The sequence below is a fragment of the Heloderma suspectum genome, chromosome 1 (assembly GCF_057233095.1).
Source record: "Heloderma suspectum isolate Gila_16-S chromosome 1, 16-S_ref, whole genome shotgun sequence".
NCBI classification, from domain to species: Eukaryota; Metazoa; Chordata; class Lepidosauria; order Squamata; family Helodermatidae; genus Heloderma; species Heloderma suspectum.
In genome coordinates, this window is record NC_139458.1 from 339164447 (window position 1) to 339190470 (window position 26024).

At 41.5% G+C, this 26024-nt stretch overlaps 1 protein-coding gene across 11 annotated transcripts in view; it reads right to left on the reverse strand.

Moving 5' to 3' along the window:
* Window positions 1–26024, reverse strand: part of MAP7 (microtubule associated protein 7) — a 149419-nt gene that overhangs the window by 60260 nt on the left and 63135 nt on the right. For all 11 annotated transcript variants that reach the window (XM_084827649.1, XM_084827648.1, XM_084827644.1 and 8 more), the window contains exons 2-3: window positions 3964–4065; window positions 806–883 (exon numbers count right to left, since the gene is read on the reverse strand). In XM_084827649.1, the coding sequence (XP_084683775.1) occupies window positions 806–883; window positions 3964–4065 (180 nt within the window). The remainder of the gene's footprint in view (window positions 1–805; window positions 884–3963; window positions 4066–26024) is intronic.

Here is a 26024-nt window from a genome sequence, read left to right on the forward strand (position 1 = left end):
ACTGTAAGATACAACTGGGCAACAAAAAGACAGCAAGGTAAAAGGCCTGAGAGAATAAAAGGGTATTTGCCTGGTGCCAAAAAATCAATAAAGTAGCTGCCAGACAAATCTCTCTGAGAGCAGCATCCCACAAATGGCGGGGTGGGGTGGGGGGTGTTACTATTGAAAAGCCCAGTTAGAAGTAGCCGACCACCAAATCTCAGTATGTTATTTACTCTGTACTTATTGCACTAAGCAACTTTCTGCCCTTCAAGACACATGTTTAAGACTGACGAACCTGCCCTGTGTATCTTCCTTTAATGTCCATGTTCCTTGGTACCGGAATCAAGTGCGTATCTTGGTTCTTTTACTTCAGCATTCTAAAAAGCTGGAAGTCGCTTATCAAGAGGATAATTCATGCTAATACCATAGCATGTGTCAACAAGTCCAGATCAAACATGGTCTCAGTATGTAGGATTTATCCTGCTAGGACGTGACAACAAGACTTAGGATGACATGCTCTCCTCCGTCATGTATGGATTGTTCAGGATGAATCAGAGCTACTGTGCCAAATTGCCTATATGAGTTGGTACAGCTTATGCTCCAGCACATGTGAAACCTACATACTAGGAACGTGTGTAGACAGGACCTCAAGGATCTAATTTGTAAGATTCCAAGATCTAGTCTTATGGCAAAATGTACATGTCACATTAAATTATAGTCTCATAACTCATTTTGCTTAATATATTATACAGACATCAATTGACAAGCATGTTACAACCCATGAGAATCATCAGCTAGTAAGAGTATATTAAGTATGACTCACCTAACAGCTTTTCCTGTTCCTCTCTCCGTTCTCGGGCAACGCGCAGTCTTTCATCAACTTTCAGTACTGGTGTAGAGTCTGCAAAATAAAGAAGATTTAAGATCTTGTCTTAGAAAATGCAGAATTCCAAAACCAATTAACAAGCAATTTTAAAACAAAAGACCAAGAAATTGTAATTTAGCCAGTTTAAGAACTGGCTAAACACTTATAACATATGCAGCGTTCCCCAACCTGGTGCCTTCCGGAAATTTTCAACTTCCACTCCCATCAGCCACAACCAACATGGCCAATGTTTTGGAATGCTGGGAGTTGTAGTCCAAAACATCTGGAGGTAGGAGAAGGCTGTATTAACAAGGTACTTAATTATGTACTTGGGACCAGAGAGCATCTAAATTATCATCACCATCAAAAACATTTCTTGGCTGCCTTTCAGGATAGAAGCCCTCCCAAGGCAGCTTACAGCAATAAAATACATAAAACGTAATGCCTCCCCCCCTATGTACCTCCTCGGACCCTTAGGTCATCTTCAGAGGCTCTCCTCCTGGTGCTCCTGCCAAAGGAAATTAGGTGGGTGGCTACAAGAGAGAGAGCCTTCTCAACTGTGGCCCCCCATTTATGGATTGCCCTCCCCAAGGAGGCTCATTATCATTTTGGCACCAAGCAAAGACTTTTATTTTCTCCGAGGCATTTTTAATTTTGTTAAATTTGATGACTGTCTTCATATATTTTATATTTAATCCTGTGCTGGCTGTTGTTTTGTATTGTATTATTTTAGCTTCAGTGGTTTTATGCTGTATTTTATTCTTTTAGCTTTTCTAATCTGCCCGGAGTACCGGTGTTACTGAGCATTTTCCCTATTTTCCCCCAGGGATTTGGGGAAAATATGGAAAAAATGGGATTTCCCACATTTTTCTGGTTTTCTCTACAGTCTTTTCTTAAGCTCTCACATAACTAGTTATAATCTATATCTTTTTTGCTTTTCAACTGTATAAATCAATCAATCAACCAATCAATCAATAAAGCTTTATCTGTGTGTATGGCACTGGAGGGGACATCCAGGAATATCAGTACACTCAGGCAACCAGTTGCAGCCATACAATTCTGTGTACAATGGATTCAGTTTATATGTTGCACGGGCTTCTTCTATGCAGTGTTTCTGAGAATTCACATGACCATAATCACACTTCTGTAATAGGGAATTCACAACTGCTTGAGTAGAATCCTGGAAACCTTTTTTAAAAAAGAGAAGTTTCTGACTTCTGTGGTGGCAGAGAAAATACTGGAAAGGTGATTGGCTGTCTTCATTTAGCGGCAACTGTCTGCTCTTCACTGTTGGATGTATCTCTCTTCCCTTATAGGAGGCTATTCCCCATCCTACCCAATCTCCACTATTTTACAAAAGCAAATGCTAAATACAATATCCACAAATGGATTCCTGCATTGAGCAGGGGGTTGGACTCGATGGACTTGTAGGCCCCTTCCAACCCTACTATTCTATGATTCTATGAAATGCTGGGAGAGGGAATGGAAAGCTGGTACAACTATGTGAGGTATGCACATTTTAAAATATGTGTATCTGCCCAGCTTTCATTTTTATTTCTGTTTCAGGATTTCTACTTGCAATTGGAGACTACGGGCATTTGAACAGAGTATTTCAGATCCCCTGGTGACAAGCAGCTGCTCATTTATTGATTTGATTTGATTTGTACCCCACCTTTCTACCAAAACATGACACTCAAGGTGGCTTACAGAGACAATTAATTTGGTTAAAACAATAAAACAATACATTAAAATACAATCAAAACATAATAATTACAGAATAAAAACAGCACCCAACCCAACAGACCCACTTCTTGGATAAAGCAGTCTTTGCCTGCTGGCAGAAAGATAGCAGAGAGGGAGCAAACCTACCCTCCCTACAGAGAGAGTTCCACAGCCTGGGAGCAGACACTCAAAAGGCCCTCTCTGATGTCACTACCAAACGCACCTCTGAAGGCGGTGGTCTCTCCAGAAGGGTCTCTCCAGAAGGGGCCGCTCCATAATAGTAAAAAATGTGGAATCTCTTGCTATAAAGACCAATGTTACTGCTGAAACTTTTCAACTATTCAAATAAAAAGACTGTGTCTTGTATCAGAGTAGTGCATTGTAACAAAAAGTAAAATGCTAAAAGTAAACAGTCTTTTTATGGAAAAACACTAAAAACACAACATTAAACTGCAGGGAGATAATTTGGCAATAAGGAACTACACCAAAAAACTGTCATTATATTTTCATCTTCCTATGCAATCTATGAGGATGGAAACCTGCAACGCAATCATATGCGTGTCTCCTCAAAAATAAGTCCCATTGAGTTCAATGGGGCTTATTGTCAGGTAAGAGTGAATAGGAGTGCAGCCTTAATTAAAACTGAGATCCTAAAATTCTTTAACCAATGTGCTACCTTATATCAGAAGTCTCAGGGACTACAACACACAGCACAAATCCCCTTTAAAATAAATGTTTCCTTGAGAAAATAAAACATTGATGTGAAACATGGCAAGGGATCATTAGGAAAACACCTAGCTTTTCAAAATATAATATGCAAATACAAATAGTATTTTGTCTGTTGTTTCAAGCTTTCTGCTCTTAGGGGGAAAAAAAAAGGACACTAATCAGTGCGCGTGAAGAAATACAGGGCGGAAAGTCAAATTCTAAACATTTCTTCAAAGGGACTGTTTAAATGTTTTTCTATTTATTTAATATTTACTATTAAATATTAATACCCTCCATAATATTCATCCAGGGCAGTTTACAATATAGTTTAAAATAAAAATAAAATATACAATAAACCAATTAAATGTAATAGACAAATAACTTAAGTAATGCAATACGCAAGAAAAGTAGGGATTAAAACAGCCAAGTAAACACTTTAAACAATGTCACTGTTATACAAAAGATAGCATCTCCCTGCTACTATTTTAAAATATAAGCCATTAAAATGCCTGAAATAGCAAAAGAACTATGACCTAACTCAATACCTAAAAGATAATAAATAATAAAGTAGGCACCAGGCAAACGTCCCTGGGGAAGGAGCTCCACTACCAGGATGTCCCACATGAATGCCAGCAATGGCATATTTCTAGGCAAGAGAAGGAAATGAAGAGTACACAAATGGATACCTGGCTTGGCTCCTGTGGTGTTCGTGTTCTGCCCTAAAGCAGCGGAGGAGGGGCGGCTGGATGAAGCAGCTTTTTTGTCTTGTAATTTAGAGCTTTCAGATACTAAAATGGAAAGAGGCAAGATAAGAATAAAATAAAATAAAATTCTTCAGTCAAGCCAGTTAGGAAATGCAGCTGTCAGGCATTCATTACACTTATATATGCATGCAAAATCTACCTGGGCCATTTGGTTGCTAGGTCAAAAACAAACTAGGTTTTGAAACTATAGGTCTAAAATAAGCAATACCTACTATGTTTTAAGGAAGCATTCAGCATAGAAAAGCAGGACCTCCACTGTGTTTTGTTGGAAGAAGGGAACTTATTATGACAGCCTTTCCCAAATTTAGGTCAACAGATGTTGTTGGACTACAACTCCCATCATCTGTAGCCATCATAGTCAACAGCTGTAGTCCAACATCTGGGGTACCAATGTGGAGAAAGGCTCTATTATAGGGGCATGTAGCAACCTTACTTGACATAGAGTAGGCACTGCAGTTGCACCAGTGACCACACCCATTCCATTATAAGAATTGCTCGGTACAGAAGAATTTTTACAGGGTTTAAGTCCCACCCAAGATTCAGTGCATCCAAAACCTGCAAGTGAGATGGGGCCTGTGCCCATCCCTCTGCTGATGACAACTAGTCCAAATACTGAACCAGGAATTACTGGAATAAGTGTTGGGGAGTACAATCCCAAATGAAGAACTCTTACCTAAAACTCCACACAGCATCATACTGAATACTGAAAACTGCTACCTAGATACATGCACACCTCTTCCATCACACAGATTGGTTGCCTGTTGGATGTGTACCTGATGCATGACATCATGCAGATACAGTCAAAGTACAGAAGGATTAAGAACCTGGTACCCGGAGCAAAAATTAACCTTTGCTTTGTAAGACAGCGAATGTTTAGGTGTTATGGCTGCACAGGTGAACTTGAAAGTGTGCAGGCAATGCTGGATGAAATCTTGGAGAGTGAAATCTTCCCTGAGAAAGGGATTCAACAGGATTCCCATTGTCCAGGGATTCAGTGCCCCCTGTAGCTCCCTGCTCTTTCAATGGCAATCAGATGCAACCAAATTAGCACTTGGAGACCATCACTGGATTTGTGTTAGGAATCATGGCTTCATTCTTCGGAATGTTTTAACTGTTTTAATTTTATATATTATGTTGGAACTAGATTTTATTATTTTTATGTAAACTTCCTTGAGAGGGCTTGGTGCCAGCCTATAAATACTTAAAGTAGATAATAAATAAAAAGAGCAAATGCCCATATTTTCTCAATTTATACAGGCCACAGGATTTGAGTTACCTTGGAGCAGGGTTTTTATTTTATTTATTTATATATATATATATATATATATATATATATATATATATATATATTTTAGTGCAGAGTACATGCAATGTTACAACTAGCCATATATCGCTGCTATTGTAAATATAGCACCACTCTTAACTTGTTCTTGCAATCGTCTTACTGCATGTTCTCACTACCCTCTCCTTTCCTATCACATAGGAATTTCAGAACTGGACAAACCTCTCAATGTCATAAGGAATGGATAGTAGTTAAGACACAGACAGAGGCAAGAAAAAGGCCATTGTGCTTAGATCTGTGCTTAGAGATGGCCTTCAAACAAAAGTTTTCCTAAGCACAGAACTGATAGTTGCTTTGGATGCACCAGATGGTCCAATACTTGAAAAGGGGCAGCTCAATAGAGAAGCTCTCTTTTATGAACCCCCCACTTAGGGATTTAATGTCATACCATTACATCCACTGTATTTGGAAGAAGGTTTTATTCCCTGTGGGTAGTCCAAGGTTAATCACTTACTTAAAACTGGCAGAAACTAATAAAATTTACTGCATTTCGGAGACTAAATGGCTAAACTGCTGTATTCCAAAAACAAGAGCCTCAAAAGAAGGTCAGACAAGTAGCGGGGAAAGTGTTTCTCGATGCAGAAAGTTTGAAAATGTCCTGAGAAAAACAATCTATTTTAAAAAGAGTTAATGAGCATGAGCATTTCTTATTGCAAATGGTCAAATATTTTAAGTTTTATCTGTCTGATTGTTTTCTTATGTGTCAATATATTTCTATGTACCTTATCTATTTTTATCCACCATTTAATTCCCACAACTCCTAATGATTTTTCCTTGCAGTGCTTAGTTAGGGGAAAGTGTTGCCTGTCTTCTGGGCCTGTACCCTCAGTTCTGTCCAGAAGTTCCAGTAAACTGAGGGTGTGCCTAAACGTCCCAGAATCCTCAGCAACGCAGAGCAGTTCCTCAGCACACCAGTCAATGTGGAAATGATTCTCTGAAGAAAGGAAGTCTGAAAACAATTACTGACGTTGTCCACCAGGCCAGCCCCACTACCTCACATAAGGCTGCCATCAGTCCAAGATACGTGCTGATTCTGGTATACGTTTCAGTTCCAGTCTCAGCTTTTCCTTAGGATAACGTACACAGTCACATGCATTGATTTTTAAAAATGGGAAGGGGGCGTCCTCCCGAATGACTGCTTGGTCACAATAGCACCCATGGGAATGAATACATCATGCGCAATTACCATGTCTTTCTTTATGTATCTATTTATTTGACAATATATATCCCGTTCTTTAGCAACAGGTTTCAGGGCAGCAAACAAGATAACAAGAAACACTAGCCAGCAACAATGCAAGTTAAACAAACAAACAAACAAATTAAAAACAGCACAGGAGATGAACAGTGCTACAGAATAGAATCAAAACTCAGCTAGCATTTTAAAAGGCCTGGAAGAATAAAAAGGTCTTCACCTGGTGACAAAGAGACAGGTGAACTTCCCTGGGGACAGTGTTCCACAGTGGAGGCACCACAGCAGAGAAGGCCCTGTCACCAGACACAACCCACCTATCTTCAGATGGCAGCTACATGCAGAGAAGGGCCTCTGAAGATGAGCTTAATGTATGGGCAGGTACAAATGCAGTGGACATTGTTATACTTTGCATAGGCAACATAAGGGCACTGCTGTTTCAAAGTTGGTGTACTGCTGCACCCCACAGAGTCTGCCTTCCAAACAAACCTAAGTTTTATTTATACAAAGCTTTTCCACTGAGCTTTCTCAGGCAGTGGCCTCCCTCTCCTCAGGCCAGAAGCAGTGGGTGTTGCCCTGAAACACTTCCTGGTCCCACCCAGGAAGCACAACCCACTCAGGCCAAATCTAGTACTTCATATTGTTACAACAGCATGGCGCTGTAGGGAAAGGTGCAGAGCACTGAAGGTAGGAGCGGGTAAAAACAGAAGCTAGATGAGCTGGTCAAAAAGATCTGCATTCTCTAGTATATGTTATAAAACTTTCCTCTTTCCCTATGTTTTAAATTTAAACCAACCTAAACAATAGGTTTCAGATAGTAAGCCTGTAGCGGAGATCTGGCTATTGTATTTATTGTACAGTGCATATATGTTTTATAAATAAGTAAGTACTGTAGATCGTTAATCCAACAAATGGAGTTTTCTCCAACCATTCAAAAGTGCACTGGAAAGTAAAAAAAAAAAAGAAGAAGCTTTTTATCTATCACCGATGCATTGATCGTGGAAGGTTTGAACCCAGTCTTTCTACCCTGCATTTGAATGGTTTAAGAAAACTCCTTTTGTTAGATTAATGATCTACAAGGCTTTGAAGGAGAATGCTTATATCTTCACAGAGTTACCAGTTTAATAAATAAGTAAATACAGTTATTTTATCACGTTTTAATAGGAAAGACTCAGCCATAAGTGCAGGGATTTGGACTCAAATATCTTCCAATCCATTCCAGCAATACAATTGCAGGGCGAGAGAATGGTCTGGTTTGCATGATCAGGGAATGAAAATAAGCCATCATAGCTTATTTTCCCACCCTGCGCATGCTGGTTGCACACTGCATCATTACCATAATTTCCCTCACTGGGCGCGATTTGTCATGTTGTCCAAACCCAGCGAGGGGGTATGGCGGGGCTGGGTTACAAACCACCCCACAGCCCTAGAACAAGCCATGGGTTATGGGGTAGTTTATAAACCCACCCACCATGCACCCTTGCTGGGTTTGGATGACACAAGAAACCATGCCTGGCAAGGGTAATTATGGTAATGACACGACATGTGACCGGCACACACGGGATGGGAAAATAAGCTATGATGGCTTATTTTCCTTCCCAAATCGTTCAACCCAGTCAATATTTCTATTAACTTCATAGGCTCGCTGATTCCTACTGCTCCTCCATAAAATTATGCATTTTGTTAGGAAACACCCTGATGTGTTCAAAGCCATTGTTCAAGGGCGCAGTCCTATGGGTTGCGCCCTGAGTACTTGTAAGCCCCCAAACCCGGAGGCTTACAAGTATCCTATGCCTTGTGCCTGCCTCTCTGCATTTTAGCTGTCAGGATTCCCTTAGCCCCCACTTCATTTCAGTGCCCAAACATACATGGACAAGAGGCTTCAGTCTACAGCTTTTAATCCATTACTTCACAGGGTCATACAGATGCAAATTCTCAGAGAACTCTCTATCTACAAAGGAATGCCTTCAGGGGATCCAAATGGAATTTACGAGAGCTGCCTGCCATATGAAGAGGGAGGCAGTCTCGCTAGCCTAACTTAAGCGAGGGAGATCCCTCTCTTGTCCTGAGGCCTCTAAGTGCAGCTTTTCATGCAAGGCCAGTTGGGTAGACTAAGTTCCGCTCCTGCCTTCTCTCTTTTCGCTCTGCGCCTGGCATCTATTAGGTCAACCTTCTGTTCGCTGCCTCTCATGGGGGGGGGGCAGGTGAGGAGGGACCCTCATGCTCAGCCATTTGGACGTTTGTAACCTGAGAAGCAGGCCTACTCATATCTGTCCTGGCCTGGGAAAACACCTCCCCCATGTCCGATGCTTCTCCTTCAGAATCTGAACTGTTATCCCACTCCCTGAGCTCAGAAACACCCCTGACATCAGCTACACGGGCCATTTTGCCCATCTATTGGAGGCTTCGGGGAGGAGGAGGGAAGGAAGGTGGGGCGGCCATAGGAAAGATTGTAGGAATACCACCCCAGTCACTTCCCCTCCCCTGGGAATGCCCCCTTCTCTCTGTCTCTGTGCTCCATTTTACGAGCGCAGAGAAGCAGTCACTGCAGGTCTCTCACACCGGCTAGGAGGGAGAGGGGAGCACAGGGGCATAGGATTGCTCCCTAAGTCACAGAAATATTTCAGACTGTAGTAAATGTAACACTGTATGCATTGCACTACATCAGAAGAAACTTCTGCAATATTTTTTGAAACATGCCGGAAACAATCTAGGCACCAGTATCTTGTCACATTCTGAACTCAATGAATATACTGAACTGTGTATTTCAAACACAAATACTCTGTTGCATGAATTTTTAATGACATTATGCTTCAGACAAGCAAGCAAGGCAGCAATATTAAGGGGAATGGTTCATATTGCTCACAGTATATGATAGGACTTTGCTTACATTAATGTGAAAGTAGATGGTCCAGGCAGGCACATTTATTTAGTTTAATGAAATCTGGAAACAGCAAAAGTATTACTCACAGCATGGTGCCACCAACGGCTTTGGGCCTAGGAACATGTCTAAAATCAGCTCAGTCATGAATAGTGAGCGCATATTTGTTTGATATTTTGTCAGATAATTTCATATATTTGACTCAGCAGGCTATGAAGGCTTATGCCACAATAAATGTATGATTTTTTTTAAAGGTACATAGGACTCTTGGTTGCTTTGTATGGGTTCTAGCCAACACTGCATGAGAGGGTGGACTTCTGCTTGTGTGGTGGGACTTCCCCTTCCTCTCTTCCCTCCGCACTTCCTCACATGCCCCCTATATCTGCTCTGGGGGGTCCTGCACTCTCCAGAGCAGATTTGGGACGAGTGGGGGGGGGGCATTCTGCTGGCGGACAGATACACTTGAATACAACACTAAGATGGCACGTCTTCTGGAGCTTAAATTTACTGAGTCACAAAAAAACTGTCTAAAAAGCCCAAAACACAGTTTTTCAGGGGCCATGAGGGAAATGGCAGAAACCAGGTGCCCTGTGTTGCATGCGCAAAGGTGCTTTCTCCTAGTGCAAAGGCTGCAGGGCTAAGCTTTGTGCTCTCGTTCACCAGTAGCACTAGTGATCTGCGCAGGCCAAATGCAGAGCCCATTTTAACAAATCAAAGTAGAACAGATTGTTTTCAGCATGATGACAATCCAGTTTCTAATCCTCAAATCAGTAGGTGTTCTTGCACACTTCTAGCATAACAGAGTTTGACAGCTTAGAATTCTTGTTTTTTTTCCTGTCTAAATTTGATTCAGCTACATCTGTAAAAGGTTTAACTTCAAGGATTCCCCACCCTGCCCCCAATTATATATTATTATTCAGGGTGCCAACCAAAACACCACTAAATCCACTGCTGGGATTTCTGGAAACCATGCTGTGTTAGGTACAGTCTGAAACATAAGGGTTCATGAAGGCTGCTTTCAGGTTCTGGAATAAACAAACCCAAGTGACCAGAAATAAAGCTCATCTAAATATGCCAGAAGTCTTTTCACTCGCCACAGTCTACATTTTACACACACTTTACACAAAGCTCACAATCTCCCCTGTACCACCACAATTATATAAAATCAGACATTATGTTGTTCCTCCACTGATCTTTGTGTTTTCAATATATCCTCACAATGGCAAGAGCACAGTAGGGAATTTCTGTCAGGCTGTGTTAATTTATTAAAATCGTGCCGCTTTTATTAAGGCAACCTGTTTTAAACTGAACTGGTTTTTATGAGTTTGCCTTTATGAGCTGATGAAACAAATATCCTTGTGAAGTGCAGTGTTTAATTTATATACAATTACAGACATTTATGGTGCAAAAACAGCTATAACCTTTAGGTACAGTAAGTAATAACTGCATAGGAGGGAAAGATTCTGAGCAATTACAAAGTACCTTCATTCATAAAAAGCAACACTAGCCTTGGTACAAATAGCAATATTCTAGGTTTCGCCCGGCTTCTAATAATTCGTTTTATATCACTTTAGTACAACAAAATATTTCCGTAAGATAATATTAAATCTATCCAGATACAAGGAACTACATCTGTTATATAAACATGATGTGGGTGTGACAGCACAGTAAAATCTGACACCAAACCAAGGCATTTGCAGCAACAGGTCTTAAAGGAATTTCAGTGGCAGGAGCAGGAGGCTACAGTCAAACAGAACATTTCAGATCAATCCTATAAATGTCTACTCAGAAGTAAGGCTAATTGAGTTCAACGGTATATACTCTATACCTTTGAATTCAGTTGGCCTTACTTCTGAGTAGATATCTATAGGATTACATGATGCCCCATTTTATATAGTTACGGTGGTGCAGGGGAGGTTGTGAGCTTTCGGAATAGTATGTGCAAAGTGTAGGCTGTGGTGAGTGAAAAGACTCTTGGTATATTTAGATGCCCCTTCATGGATCACTGTCTTGTTGTGGCAAAGGGGCTTGCGTAACACTTCCTGGCATATAGAAGGGGAAGAAATGGAAGCAGTGACAGATTTTATTTTCTTGGGCTCCAAGATCACCGCAAACAGTGACTGTAGCCATGAAATTAAAAGACGCTTGCTCCTTGGGAGGAAAGCTATGGCAAACCTAGACAGCATAGTAAGAAGCAGAGACATCACCTTGCCGACAAATGTCCGCATAATCAAAGCTATGGTTTTCCCAGTAGCAACATATGGCTGTGAGAGCTGGACTATAAGGAAGGCTGAGCGCTGAAGAATCAATGCTTTCGAACTGTGGTGCTGGAGAAGACTCTTACGAGTCCCCTGGCCTGCAAGGAGGTCAAATCAGTCAATCCTAAAGGAAATCAACCCTGACTGCTCATTGGAAGGACAGATACTGAAGCTGAATCTCAAATATTTTGGCCACCTAATGTGAAGAGAAAAGTCACTGGAAAAGACCCTGATGCTGGGAAAGATTGAAGGCCAAAGGAGAAGGGGTCGGCAGAGGATGAGATGGCTAGATAGCATCACCGATGCAATGAATATGGACTTGAGCATACTCTGGGAGAGAGCGCAGGACAGGAACGCCTGGCGTGCTATGGTCCATGGGGTCACGAAGAGTCGGACACGACTGAACAAGAACAACAATATTTAGACGAACTTCATTTCTAGTCGCTTGGGTTTGCATATTCCAGGAGCTGAAAGAAGCCTTCATGAACCTGTATGTTTAACTGGCCTTACTTCTCAGCAGACTATATAGGATTGCAGCCTTTATGTTGATTTTTGGGAAACACAAAAACCATGTCCCTATTATTTATTTTAACTCATCCAAAGCCTTTACAGAATACAATACAGAGCTAGAATTCTGACCAAGTGAACTAATTTAAAACTACATTTTTTTCTTAAAAGCTGTGAAATACTTCTTTTATATATTATATTTCTATATCACCCCATATCTGAAGCTCTCTGGGTGGTTTACAAAAATTAAATATATTTCCTTCCCCCTATTTTAAAAATATTATTTTCCTAAAGAACCTATATTCTGTAAAGACAGAAGAAAGGCTATGAGGAAACTTAAATAATCACGAAAAATATGGAAATGTTAAAATGTTCATTATTTATACTTTTCTGTTTTAAAAACCACTTGAAGCAGTTTACAAAAATAAAAACCTACAATAAAAGTTACATCAAAAATAAACAAAACAATACTAAAAGCATCAATAAAAGCAGATATTTAAACAGCAGAATTCAGCAAATTGAGCACACTGAAACCCATCCCTTAAATCAGGAGATGGGCAAGACAGAATAAGAAACTGTGTGCCTTAAAATCACAATTACATTATTTGGGGGCTACAAATGTGGTGTAAAATTAATGAAAGGTATCAGTCACTAGGATAAATGTTACACTTGCTTTTGAAACTCTGTTCCCTCATAAGTCTCTCTCTAAAGCATGAACACACGAGCAAACATTAAATACTGTCCGGGATAGACTTTTGCCTTAAAAATATGCTCATAGCGAAGATGGTTGTTCCTTCCACTCCACACTTCCCTGATCATCACCAGTTTGCAATACATTTCAGCTGAAACATTTGGATCTGTATCTTTTTACTCCAAGCCAATGGGCCTCAATCCTACATACATTCATTTGCATATAAACCTCATAAAACTCAATGGTATTTGCTTGCATTGACATATGTTTGGGGCTACACATCCTCTTAAATTAGTACTCTGATTTAACTGGGCTGTGAATGGAATTGTTGTTACCCTGTGAATCATAATCATGCATATAGTACATGTCAAGTATTCAAAGTGCTTCACATAACAATTGTAGCAACAATCCTGCAGAGCAGGCCACTATTATCATCTCTCAATAACGGAAGGAGGTGCAGCAACACATATGTGGGGGGCTAAGGCAAGGGATAGGCAAAATCAATTGCAAAGGTTAAAGAGCCTTCTTGCACATTAAACGCACAGAAACCATGTAGTACGCTTTGTCATGGTACCAGCCAGGAGCCAAGGCAAACAGCTTGGCTGGGAACTGCAATCTGTTATGGTCCTCTGCTAGATGTGGTGGGGAGGGACAGTAGGCAATCTCATTTCTGGATAGATATTGGTCTACTCTGGACTTCAGCTGAGACTGACCTCTAGGCAGGCAGCTCTTCTCTTGTGTCTACTACAAGGATTCACCAGGAACTGAGACAGCATAAGTGGAGAAGCGATCTGACCCTTCTCCTCCACACCACTCAGATAACCTGCTGTGTGAACCAGATCTTCCACACAAAATGGCTGACTACACAATCTATCCCTCACAAAAAGGGGTGAGTGGGGAAGAAATTATGTGAATGGGCTCCCCTCCCCCATGCAGTCAGCTGATTCTGCACAGGCTCCAGCTCACACAGAAGGTTAGTAGTGAGAGGGGTTCATGCCTTGCCCTTCCTACCATATTTCGGCTCCAGCTCCTGGTGAATCCAAAAACTAGAGCTGTAGGTCATCTAGTGAGAAAATGGCTGATGTGAGATTTAACTGGGGACTAATCCCTTCTTAACCAGGGGTAAGCAACCTGGTACCCGCCAGATGTTTTGAACTACAGCTCCCATAATCACTGACCATTGGCCATCATGGCTGGGAATGATGGGAGCTGCAGTCCAAAACAGCTGGAGGGCACCAGGTTGGGGAAGGCTGCATTATGCAGCCATTCATACTAAGACTTCTAAGATTAGGCATCTAATAGTGCAGCTCTAAAGGTCTCCAACTCTGTACTTCAAAGGACTCAGAAGACTGGAAATGCTTCACTACCAAACAAGAGAGAGCAAAAAGTAAAATACTGTACACGTTTGTATGCAACTTGCACTGAAATGCTGAATAGCAAAGCAAAGCAAACAGCTCTTTTATTGTCATTCCGCTTGCCTATACTGCTTTTAACAATACTGCACTCTAAAAGCTTTTAAGAAAGAAATGAGCTTTGCAGTCTGGTTTTCTGGAAAGTAGCTCATCTTATACTGCTTTTGCTTTTGTTTTTCAAGATTTTGAGTCCAGCAATTCGATGTACTATTCTGAAGAGGCTATAAAATTAATGTCTGTCAGAAAGAAGTACATCCGCAGTAAGATTGAGAAGCCTACTGTTCCAGATCTGCCAGTCTGAATTCACCAGACAGCAGGCAGCTCATATTACAGCTGACTGTTCTTCCCCGCTGCCTTCAGATCTTATCCATTGCTTCCTGGATAATATTTGTTCTGGTGAGCTTCTCCTGAAGTGCTACTGCTGGGCATTTCTTTCTTTATGACAGATTAAATTTAAGCTGCAGCAGTTGCACAACTGCAGCTAAAGACAGTCCAGTGCTGGGAAGCAGGATGGAGCTGGTTGGTTCAACCATTTTTTTCAGAAAACTGTGTTATATTCTTATTACTGTTAGCAGCCTTTCCCAGCCTGTTGCCCCCCAGATGTTTTGAATGTCAACTCCCATCAGCCCCAGCCAACATGACCAGTGGTCAGGAATGCTGGGAGTTGTAGTCCAAAACATCTGGGAAGGGCACCAGGTTGCGGAAGGCTTCTGTTAATATAGGCTTCAACAGCTTTGTGCAAACCTTTCCAGCTCCCAACAGGCAAAACTGGTCCTGAGAATGATAACCAAAGAAGTGGAAAAGGACCTACTGTTGCCAGATGAGCAGAAAGGCTAGCGCCCAGACACAGGTCTGGGGGAGGGTCTGGAAAAGCAGCCCCTGCAGATCTCTGCCAAATGGCAATGCTGATGCAAGAGGGAAAAAAATACTCCATTCTGCTGTCACTAACTGGGGGCCTTTATGCCAAACTCTATGCATTCAGCCTCTATGATTAAATATGGCAAGGAAGAAACTGGACTCAGTTATAAAGATGAACAATAATAAAAGCATTTTGAAAACAAATCATATGATTTAAAAGAGAAATGCCTGTCTATTACATACCCTTTCTATACATTGCTAGGTATTTAAAAGGGGCAGCTTCCAAAGGAGATTGAGAATTAATGTCAAGTTGGTAAGAGCTGCAAAGATTTGTATAGTGAATGGCTAACTAGAAAAAGATGAAGGCTCCAGTTATAAAGAAGTAGCTGAAGAGGATATGGCCAGCAGCATTTATGTCCGATTTGTGGCGTTTGTTAAGAGTCTGTGGGAAAAGACAACTAAAAAATAAACACAGTAAAATTCTATGCATGTTTACTCAAAAGTAAGTTCCACTGAGCTCAATGGGTCTTACGCGCAGGTAAATGAGTACAGCATTGCAGCTAGAATCTTGTGGCACCTTAGGCTGCAATCCTATATGCACTTACCTGGGAGTAAATCTCATTAAACCGAGTGGGGATTACTTCCGAGTAGACATGAAATGATTGCATGGTTAAAGTGCTCAAGAAGGAAAATAGGATCAAGCAAGTAATTTGTTATATATCTAAGTATGATCAAGGCATTATTATCAGTTCTTCATTCAAAAAGGGCAAACAATCCCATTAATTGTAGCACGTTATACTATGGTATCTATTCCTAGAAAGGGCGAGTGGAATACGCTCAGCTTGAGTGCAAATAATTTAACCCCTGCTTAGCCAGGAAGCTCACTGAGTGTCCACCTTGCAGGAAGTGTTGTGAAAATAATGGTCAAGCGCATTCTACACTAAAAATGACCTTTAAAATGATTAATACTACAAATTTGAGCAGGCATAGGTACCTATACTACCAGCACGAATTTGTAGTTTTGTATGAATACAATGGTCAGTGTACCCAATCCTAAGCACTGATTTCTTGGTACAGCAAAGTATACAACTTACTATTTAGCATTTATTTTATCACCAGTGGCATGCCAGCCATACCATAAGCCTACTATTATTAGTAGGCTTGGTATTATTTTATATAGTACCAAGCCAGTATAATGTCCTCAAAATAAAATACGTTAGCTTATTTTGAAATTAGAGCATACTGAAATATACATTTTAGAACAAATAACTGGTGCAAGGAAGATCTCTGATTATTTCTGGCAACATTTGTTATCTGAAATGTAAAGACAACCTGGTACTTTCCTGAAGGTTTGTAAGTATTTTCCTAAGAACTAGCTTGAATAACTTTTAAAAACTGAATTAAACAGGAAAGAGGCAAACATCCCCATTTCAAAATATATGTGGATAGAAATCTACTAATTGGATGTCATGACTGCCATTGGTGTGCAGCCTCTTTCACAACATACACATTTCCTCTTGCTTTGTCTTTTCATATCCACTTCCCTTGGTTCATCCTTCTTGCAGTTTGTGCTACTATTTAGTTACTAGATTAGTCCTAATAAACTCCGTGCCGGAAAACCCCCCACACAAAATCCAAGTGTGTTTTAAAGAAGGGTTAGGTGTCGGTGTAGCACGATTTCCTTTGGAGAAGGGTCTAGAAGAATGATGGATGCCAAATGATTTCTAGGAGCATCAGAATTGCTGGGGCGGGGAGGGGTTGAAATATCTCAAATGCTGCTGATATGGAATGCTGGAAGGAGTGGACAGTAGATACAAAATGCATGGTGGAGTGGAGCGCTGTGTGAAAGAAGCAACATGAGCTGCTAGTCCAGACCAGAACTAGAAAAACATTTCAAACTCCTGGGTGCCAGCTGGACACAGAGTTACAGGTGGGCCGGGGCAAGGGGATTTTCATTTCATTTCATATATTTCTATACTGTCCCATAGTCAAATTTAAGCGGATGCCGTTTAAATTCCAAGATGTAAACATTTCTACATTCCTTGGATTTCTATATTTCCCAGTTGTGCCATGGGGTTGCACAGGGTTCTGTTTTATCCCCCATGCTGTTTAACATCTACATGAAACCGCTGGGGGAGGTTATCCGGAGGTGTGGGCTGAGGTGCCATCAATATGCAGATGACACCCAGCTCTACCTCTCTTTCTCATCAAAACCAGGTGAGGCAGTGACTGTTCTGAATTAGTGCCTGGGCACGGTAATGGACTGGATGAGGGCCAATAAACTGAAACTCAATCCAGATAAGATGGAGGTACTGTTAGTGGGTGGTTCATCTGCCTGGCTAGGTAATATTCAACCTGTTCTGGAGGGGGTTGCACTCCCCCTAAAGGATCACGTTCATAGTTTGGGGGTGCTCTTGGATCCAGAACTGTCACTTGAGGCACAGGTCTCACAGGTGAACTCAGTGGTCCAAAATAGGGCAGCAAGATTGTTAACAGGGACTGGCCAGTGAGCTTATATTACGCCAGTACTCTTCCAGCTGCACTGGCTGCCAGTCCATTTCCGGGCCCGATTCAAAGTGCTGGTATTAACATTCAAAGCCCTTAACAGCTTGGGGCCAGGTTACCTGAAGGATTGCCTCCTCCCATATGTGCCTGCCCGGACCTTAAGATCATCCTCAGCGGCCCTTCTCCATGATCCCCTGCCAAAGGAAGTGAGACGGGTGGCTACTAGGAGGAGGGCTTTTTCTGCTGTGGCACCCCGGCTCTGGAATGAGCTCCCTAGTGAGGTTTGCCTGGCACCTACACTGTATTCCTTTCAGCGCCAGGTGGAGACCTTTTTATTTTCCCAGGCATTTTAGCATTTTAGCTTTCTAGACTTTTAGCTTTGCTGTTTTAAATCTGTATTTTAATTTCCTGCACTGCTGCTAAGTTTTATTGTGGTTGTATTGTTATATTGTGATTTTAATGTTCTATATATTTTATATTGTTTTATTGAATGCAGAGTTCTAGAGAATAGCAAGGAGAGACAAGAAGGCCTTCTTAAATGAACAATGCAAAGAAATCGAGGAAAACAACAGAATGGGAAAGCCTAGAGATCTCTTCAAGAAAATCGGAGATATCAAGGGAACGTCTTGTGCAAAGACGGGCATGATAAAGGACAAAGAAGGCAGGGACCTAACAGAAGCAGATGAGATTAAGAAGAAGTGGCAAGAATACACAGAAGAACTATACAGGAAAGATCTGAATGTCCCTGACAGCCATGATAGTGCGGTCACTGAACTTGAGCCGGACATTCTCGAGAGTGAAGTCAAGTGGGCCTTAGGAAGCATTACTAACCACAACGCCAGCGAAGATGACAGTATTCCAGTTGAGCTATTGAAAATCCTAAAAGATGATGCTGTTAAAGTGCTCCACTCAATATGCCAACAAATTTGGAATACTCAACAGTGGCCACAAGACTGGAAAAGGTCAGTTTACATTCCAATTCCAAAGAAGGGCAATGCCAAAGAGTGTTCAAACTACCGTACAATGGCGCTCATTTCACATGCCAGCAAGGTGATGCTCAAAATCCTACAAGCTAGGCTTCAGCAGTATGCAAACCGAGAACTACCGGAAGTACAAGCTGGGTTTCAAACAGGCAGAAGAACTAGAGATCAAATCGCCAACTTTCGCTGGATCATGGAGAAAGCAAGAGAATTCCAGAAAAACGTCTATTTCTGCTTCATTGACTACGCTAAAGCCTTTGATTGTGTGGATCACAACAAACTGTGGCAAATTCTTAAAGAGATGGGAGTACCAGACTATCTTACCTGTCTCCTGAGAAACCTGTACGAGGGTCAAGAAGCAACAGTAAGAACCAGACATGGAACAACCGAGTGGTTCAAAATTGGGAAAGGAGTACGACAAGGCTGCATATTGTCGCCCTGCTTATTTAACTTATATGCAGAGTACATCATGAGAAACGCCGGGTTGGATGAATCACAGGTTGGAATTAAGATTGCCGGGAGAATTATCAACAACCTCAGATACGCAGATGATACCACCCTAATGGCAGAAAGCGAAGAGGATCTAAAGAGCCTCTTGTTGAGGGTGAAAGAGGAGAGTGCAAAAGCTGGTTTGAAACTCAACATTAAAAAAATGAAGATCATGGCATCTGGCCCCATCACTTCCTGGCATATGGAAGGGGAAGAAATGGAAGCAGTAACAGATTTTATTTTCTTGGGCTCCAAGATCACCGCAAACGGTGACTGTAGCCATGAAATTAAAAGACGCTTGCTCCTTGGGAGGAAAGCTATGGCAAACCTAGATAGCACAGTAAGAAGCAGAGACATCACCTTGCCGACAAAGGTCCGCATAATCAAAGCTATGGTTTTCCCAATAGTAACGTATGGCTGTGAGAGCTGGACTATAAGGAAGGCTGAGCGCTGAAGAATTGATGCTTTCGAACTGTGGTGCTGGAGAAAACTCTTACGAGTCCCCTGGATTGCAAGGAGGTCAAATCAGTCCATCCTAAAGGAAATCAACCCTGACTGCTCATTGGAAGGACAGATACTGAAGCTGAAGCTCCAATATTTTGGCCACCTAATGCAAAGAGAAAACTCTCTGGAAAAGACCCTGATGTTGGGAAAGACTGAAGGCAAAAGGAGAAGGGGACAGCAGAGGATGAGATGGCTAGATAGCATCACTGATGCAATGAATATGGACTTGAGCACGCTCCGGGAGAGAGCGGAGGACAGGAAGGACTGGCGTGCTATGGTCCATGGGGTCACGAAGAGTCAGACACGACTGAATGACTGAACAACAAAATTGTGTGCCGCTTGGTTTTAATTTTTGTGAACTGCCCAGAGAGCTTTGGCTATTGGGCGGTATAGAAATAAAATGAAATGAAATAAATAAATAATTAAAATTTCTCCAGCCCCAGCTAAGGTCTCATTCTAAAGTTATTGTTGAAAGAACTAAAATGTTATAGCATAAACAGAAAGAAAAGCTTGTAATTTTACATGCTCAAAATACATAATGGGTGAAATCCAAAGTAGTGGGAATGGGAAATTATGCAAATTTGGGTGGAGAAAAAGGTTCCAGTTTTAGGGAGGGACCATAGCTCATGCTTTGCATGCACATGCTTTGCATGCATGTCTGAAATTTGATCCCCAACATCTCCAGGTATGGCAGGAAAAGCTCCTGCCTGAAACCCTGGGGCGTCAGTGTTCACAACACTGGGCTAGGTGGACCGATAGTCTGGCTCAGTATAAGGCAACTTCCCATGTTCCCATAGTTTCCACAATTTCCTTTTCCTACTGTGGCCCTGTAAGACACAGCCTGTAATGTTCAGAAGGTTACTCCAAACCTCTCGAGAGACTTCTTAGGGCAATACATGGAGTTGCAGGAGAAGGAAAAGATCCATTGTGCATGTCTGCTTTCTGCTAGCACAACGTTGGGTATCGGCCAGGGTACATTTTATGCAAATATATGTATTCGAAGCGTAAACTCTCTCACAAGATATGGAGTATGTCTCAAATCATTTATGTCTGTATGATTTATTTTAAAATATTACATTGATATTGGAAGCATTAAAATCAGATGCATTCGTTCTACCCTTAGGCTCACAGATTGTGAGAATGATCAATCACTTCAAGTATAACATCATCATCACAGTTGACTCCTTCATCAAGTACCCCAAAAGAGATATATTTCTTTAATTTGTATATAGAAAAGAATTACTATCTTCGTTTTATGCTAGCAGCAACAAAGATTAGGATGAATATTTCCCTGTTTTAAAACAAGCACAGTAGAACTTTCAGTAGAACTGCAATGCCTTTGTCGCTCAGTCCTAAGCAAATGTGCTGGCAAAAAGGAAGGAAGGAAGGAAGGAAGGAAGGAAGGAGGGAAGAGGCAGACAGGCAGGCAGGCAGGCAGAAAAAAGCAAGCATACCAGAATGTTACCTCATTAGTATTATCAGAGGCAGATCATCTGAGGAACCATTTCTTACTTGTAATATTTTACTGTGTACCTGCTTTGAACTATAACAATTTCCCAGTATCATCTTGTTATATTGGTTCAGTCCAAAACACATTATCATCATCATCATCAAATATCTATATAATGCTCAAAGTGTTCCACATTCATTATCTAGTTAAAATCCATACTACAGCCCTGTAAAGTAAACCAGTACCCCGTATTGCACATGGTAGTAGTGGTGGGTCAACTGAGGCTGAGAGACAGTGGCTTCCCTAAGGCCAACTTGGTGAATTCATGGAAGAGACAAGATTTGAAAGAGGAACTTCCTGATGTGTGGCTCAGATCCTTGAGCTGCTACACTACACCCGCACTCAGCACCATGCATCTATGTTTTCTTTTAGAGCTGGTTCATGAGTTCATACATTGCCACTTCCCTTGTTCTCACACTGATCCAATGACAAATGAAGGAATCACATAACAAACTGATGAAGAGAATCCATGGTTTGTTGTTGGGTTGTGAACTGTGAGTTGTTCATGGTTAATAAAACCATGGTTTGTTAGTGTGGCTGAGTTCACACAACACAACCACCCACAGTTCAACAACAACCCACACTCAACCCATACCGAAGTACAGGTTGTCACATTGTGTGAACGCAGCCATTGTGTCAAGCAGATCTAGACAAATAAAGCAGCAATGCGTGGCATGTCCCAAATATCCCAAAGCATGGCATTTTGTTTAATTAGTTAGCATATCCACTTCCTGTGGGCAAACTGAGATTGCCTACTATTTTGTGAGACAAACATACTGGAATTTTATAAAATAAACAAGGTATCCCCACACACACACTCCACCCCACTTATTCCCAGCCATATATTTCAAATTAAATAAATAATAATAAAAATAGTTTTTTTCCTGCAAAATGTGGAGCATTTCTCTGGGCTGAAACAGATTCTAACTTCCCCCTTTTTTTAAGAATAAGAGATATACTAAGTTAAGAACCAAAAATGCTGACAGCTTCGTCCTTTTAAAATGAAAAGCTGCCACCGCAGCAGGTAAGCACTGATGAAACAAACACCCAGCTGGCACCTGAATTTTCTAAACTAGGCTCTGGAATGACTCAGACAGATGCTACCACCTCATACAACATCATCTGACATTTTATTCCCTACTGTATGGCTGCTATACCTTGTCTTTAGTGCTCTCAACTTTTGTCGGTCTGCTGTTAAAGCAGGCTACTTGCTGCTCACTAATAAATATGTACACTTAAGGCCTAGTTACATAATGGGATAACAACCCTTGAACTCCCTCCAGTCTATTTATACTTCAAAACCTGCATTTAAGGTTGACATTACATTTAAGGAGAGTGAAGCACCCCTGGTTTCCAAGAGACCTCTCTTATATCCTGGAAGAAGCAATCATGTAAACCACAGCACACTTATTATTGCTGGTAGGTGCAGATTATAATTCTATTTGGAAATACAGTGGGATGCATCCAACTGAGACTGTCAGTTTGGGAAGGGAAAGCCCTGTTGTATGAGATCAGGAAAGGAGAGTCTCGTTACACGAGTGGAAGTCCACTTGCACACCATCGGATGTAGCCCAATGAACTGTGCAGGCCAGTCTCTAGGTATTTTGGTGCCCTAGGCAAGATGGTATTTTGGCATCTTGGTGGACACAGTACCGCCGCTGCCCCTCTCTTCTCTACTGAAGTACGGACAGTCAGTGGGTTTCTGCCGGTAAACCTATGATTTTTATTGATATCATATAGCAAATATATCAAATGCATCTTAGATTATTCACTTCATTTTTATAGTTAACTATAAATGTTATTTTTAAATATGCAATGGCCAGCTTATTTGTGGTATAATACAGTATCAAAGCGTCTACACTCTTCGCCCTCCCACACACTCCCAGTCATCACCACCGCCACACCCCTTCCTCCAATCTGAATTCCTCTTCTTCTCCAGCTGCCCTCCTATTCCTCCTCCTCCTCTTCATTCTCACTGCCACCTGCCTCCCCCCACCCCCGCTGTGCTTCGATTTTCATAGCCACCTCAGCCAGAATGCCTCATTCCAAGGAAGAACCCTTCAAAATGTGGCATTGGGGCCCGGCTGGCTCTCCAGGAGCCCAACTTTTCTCTCACTCTGGGAAATTCCTCAGTGTGCAAGACTGGGTAGGAAGGCTCACTCTCTGGGTGGCACAGATGGGTGGGCGGATAATTAGGGCAGAATCGAGAGTGCCGGCACCACCTTCGGGGGTCGTTTTGGGGTCCCCAGAATTTGGGACCCAAAGTGGCTGCCCTGTTCATTGCCCCGTTCCTGAGTTGTTGACTGAAAGCAGAAGTGTGAGAGCAGGCAGGAACCAGCATGCTTGCTCGCTCCTGCATGCTCAAAAACACCCACGGTTAACATGGTTCGCACGATGTTTGATTGTGCGAACTGGGTCAATGTCACAAAAGGCATTTCTGTGATTTAAAAGTACTTTGAAACATTCATGTGCCTGAAACTTGTTTAAATACACAAAGATGGCTAATATTAAGCCCATGTACTAATGTACATGGCAAAATGTAATAATGGCAAAATGTATTAATGGCAAAATGTTTTGTGCATCCAGAACAACTCAAAGCTGAGAACATCATGAATACTGTTCTATCCATGGTGTCTTGCCTGAATGACATCTTCCACAAAATATAGCCATAGTAGATATTTTAAATCCCAACCGTTTTGACTGCTCTGGACACCATTCCCATAATGACAGCAAAATCTGTCAGCAGTACCCCTGCTCTTTCCTTTCGATACAGTAAGCAGAAGAGGTTCAGCATCTACACTGGTTTATAAATGGCAATCCATCAACTAGCTGTATTTTCCCAAACAATGCCCTGCTTTGAAATGTGGAGCACGCCTCAGAAACTTACTGTCTCCTGGCAGCTGATCCAGCATTGAGTCTTCCATCCTACTGTTTGTCCCCTTTATATCAAACATTTTAAAGACATTCATGTTCTGTTCTTCTCCCCACTCCACCCCCTTCTCTTGCTTGCTGTGTCCTATGAGCCCAGCTAAATAAGCAAAAGTAATGTATCTTTTAATCTCATTATGTTGTATGTTTGTGATAACCAATGGTTTTTAACAAGTCACTTTGACTGACTAACTCAAAGAAAAGACTGAAGGCTGATTAATCACTTTAAATATTATTTCCCACACAGCTTGAAGGTTATTCAGGGTAAAATACAAAGGCTGACAAGACATACAGCTAAACACTACACACAGAGAGAGGCAGGGGTGGGGGGGGGAGAGAGAGAGAAAGAGAGAGAGAGAGAGAGAGAAAGAGAGAGAGAGAGGTTTCAGACAACAATTCTATGCACTAAACTAAACACCAACCATAAAGAATATGAGGCTGCATTGTAGGCAAGGGGAAAGGCATTCATCCTTGAATAACCAAACCCCAAACCATCAAAGGTTAAGCTTGTCTGTGACAAGAAAAATAAAATTAAGTTGTTTGCTCATTTTAAACTGGTTCCCTCTTTAATTATAAATTCATTTAATTGAAGTGTACAGCTTACTGCTTGGTAAAATGATTTACTAAATTGTGACTGGCAGCCTGATGTTATGCATGCTTACTTGGAAATAAGTGCCACTGATGTCAATGGAACTTACTCCCAGGTTAGGTGTGGATAAGGACTGCAGCCCTAATTTGTCAATAAGCAGCAATGGCTCATCAAGGATGCAGTAAAGCATCCCATTCATATGAGGATACTGATTTTCCTGCCACTTCCTAAAAGACTTCATTCTCACCATTGATTTCTAGCTTTACTGTAGCAATGTTAAAAAAAGAAACAAAAGTTTAAACGCACAACAATCCCAATCCCAAATGAAGAATAGTGGTTTTTATTCAGAACTCTAACCTCACTGGTTGCCCTGTGAGATCCTAAATGTACAGAGGCAATACTCAGGAGCTAGTCCAGTCAGACTTTTAATGCACCATTATGTGCATTCAGCTCTTCTGCTATGGGAGGACAGTTGATAGGGAGAGGGATAAGTGGCAGACTGTGGGATGCACACAGTAGAGAAGTCTGCACCCAACCTGGTGTCCTCCAGATGTTTTGGCCTACAACTCCCTGCATTCCTGACATTGCTGGCTGGGAGCTGAAGTCCAACACATCTGGAAGGCACCAAGTTGGGGGAAGCTGCAACAGAGGATGTGAGAGTATGTTAGATTGCATCCTTAGAATTTCATAAACTCCCATCCAGTCATGTGAAACTGCCAACTCTGACTTTCTCACCCTAGGGAACTATTTAAATTTAAGAAATGAAAACACATTCCAACAACATTTGTAGGGGAAGAACTTGGGTACTGGGTCCTTCAATCAGCACCAATGATACCTAGATCACCAAATAGGGGCATGTGCATTTTGCACTAAGACACAACATTCTATGAAAGGGAAAGTAAATCATGTGAGAGTAGTGAAGAGCCAATGTGCAGAAATAAATACAACAAGTAGCAAGAGAACAGCAACCGGAGAACGTATCTTCTATCTATCTTCTATCTTCACAGTGCACACTGAGGATTCCGCTTGCTAATCCCAGTTAACCACTGCACTGACTGTGGTACTAGCAGGGAGTTGCACTGCTGGCTTCCTGGAGTACCTACAGGCTGCTTTGTGGAAAATGAACCTTCAAATTAAATAAGCAAATGAATATGCCCAGTTCTTAAGTGATTAGATGCCTTTTCCAGCCCTAAGCAGGGCTCGGTATATTCTAGAGGGCTTTATATTTTGTTCAGAACTGGTTGAAAAACAAAACATTCTGGGTAAATTGGTGTAAATCTACAGGGGAAAGAGGCGCCTTTTCTATTTATACCTGTCACAAAGCTGACCAGGCAAGATCT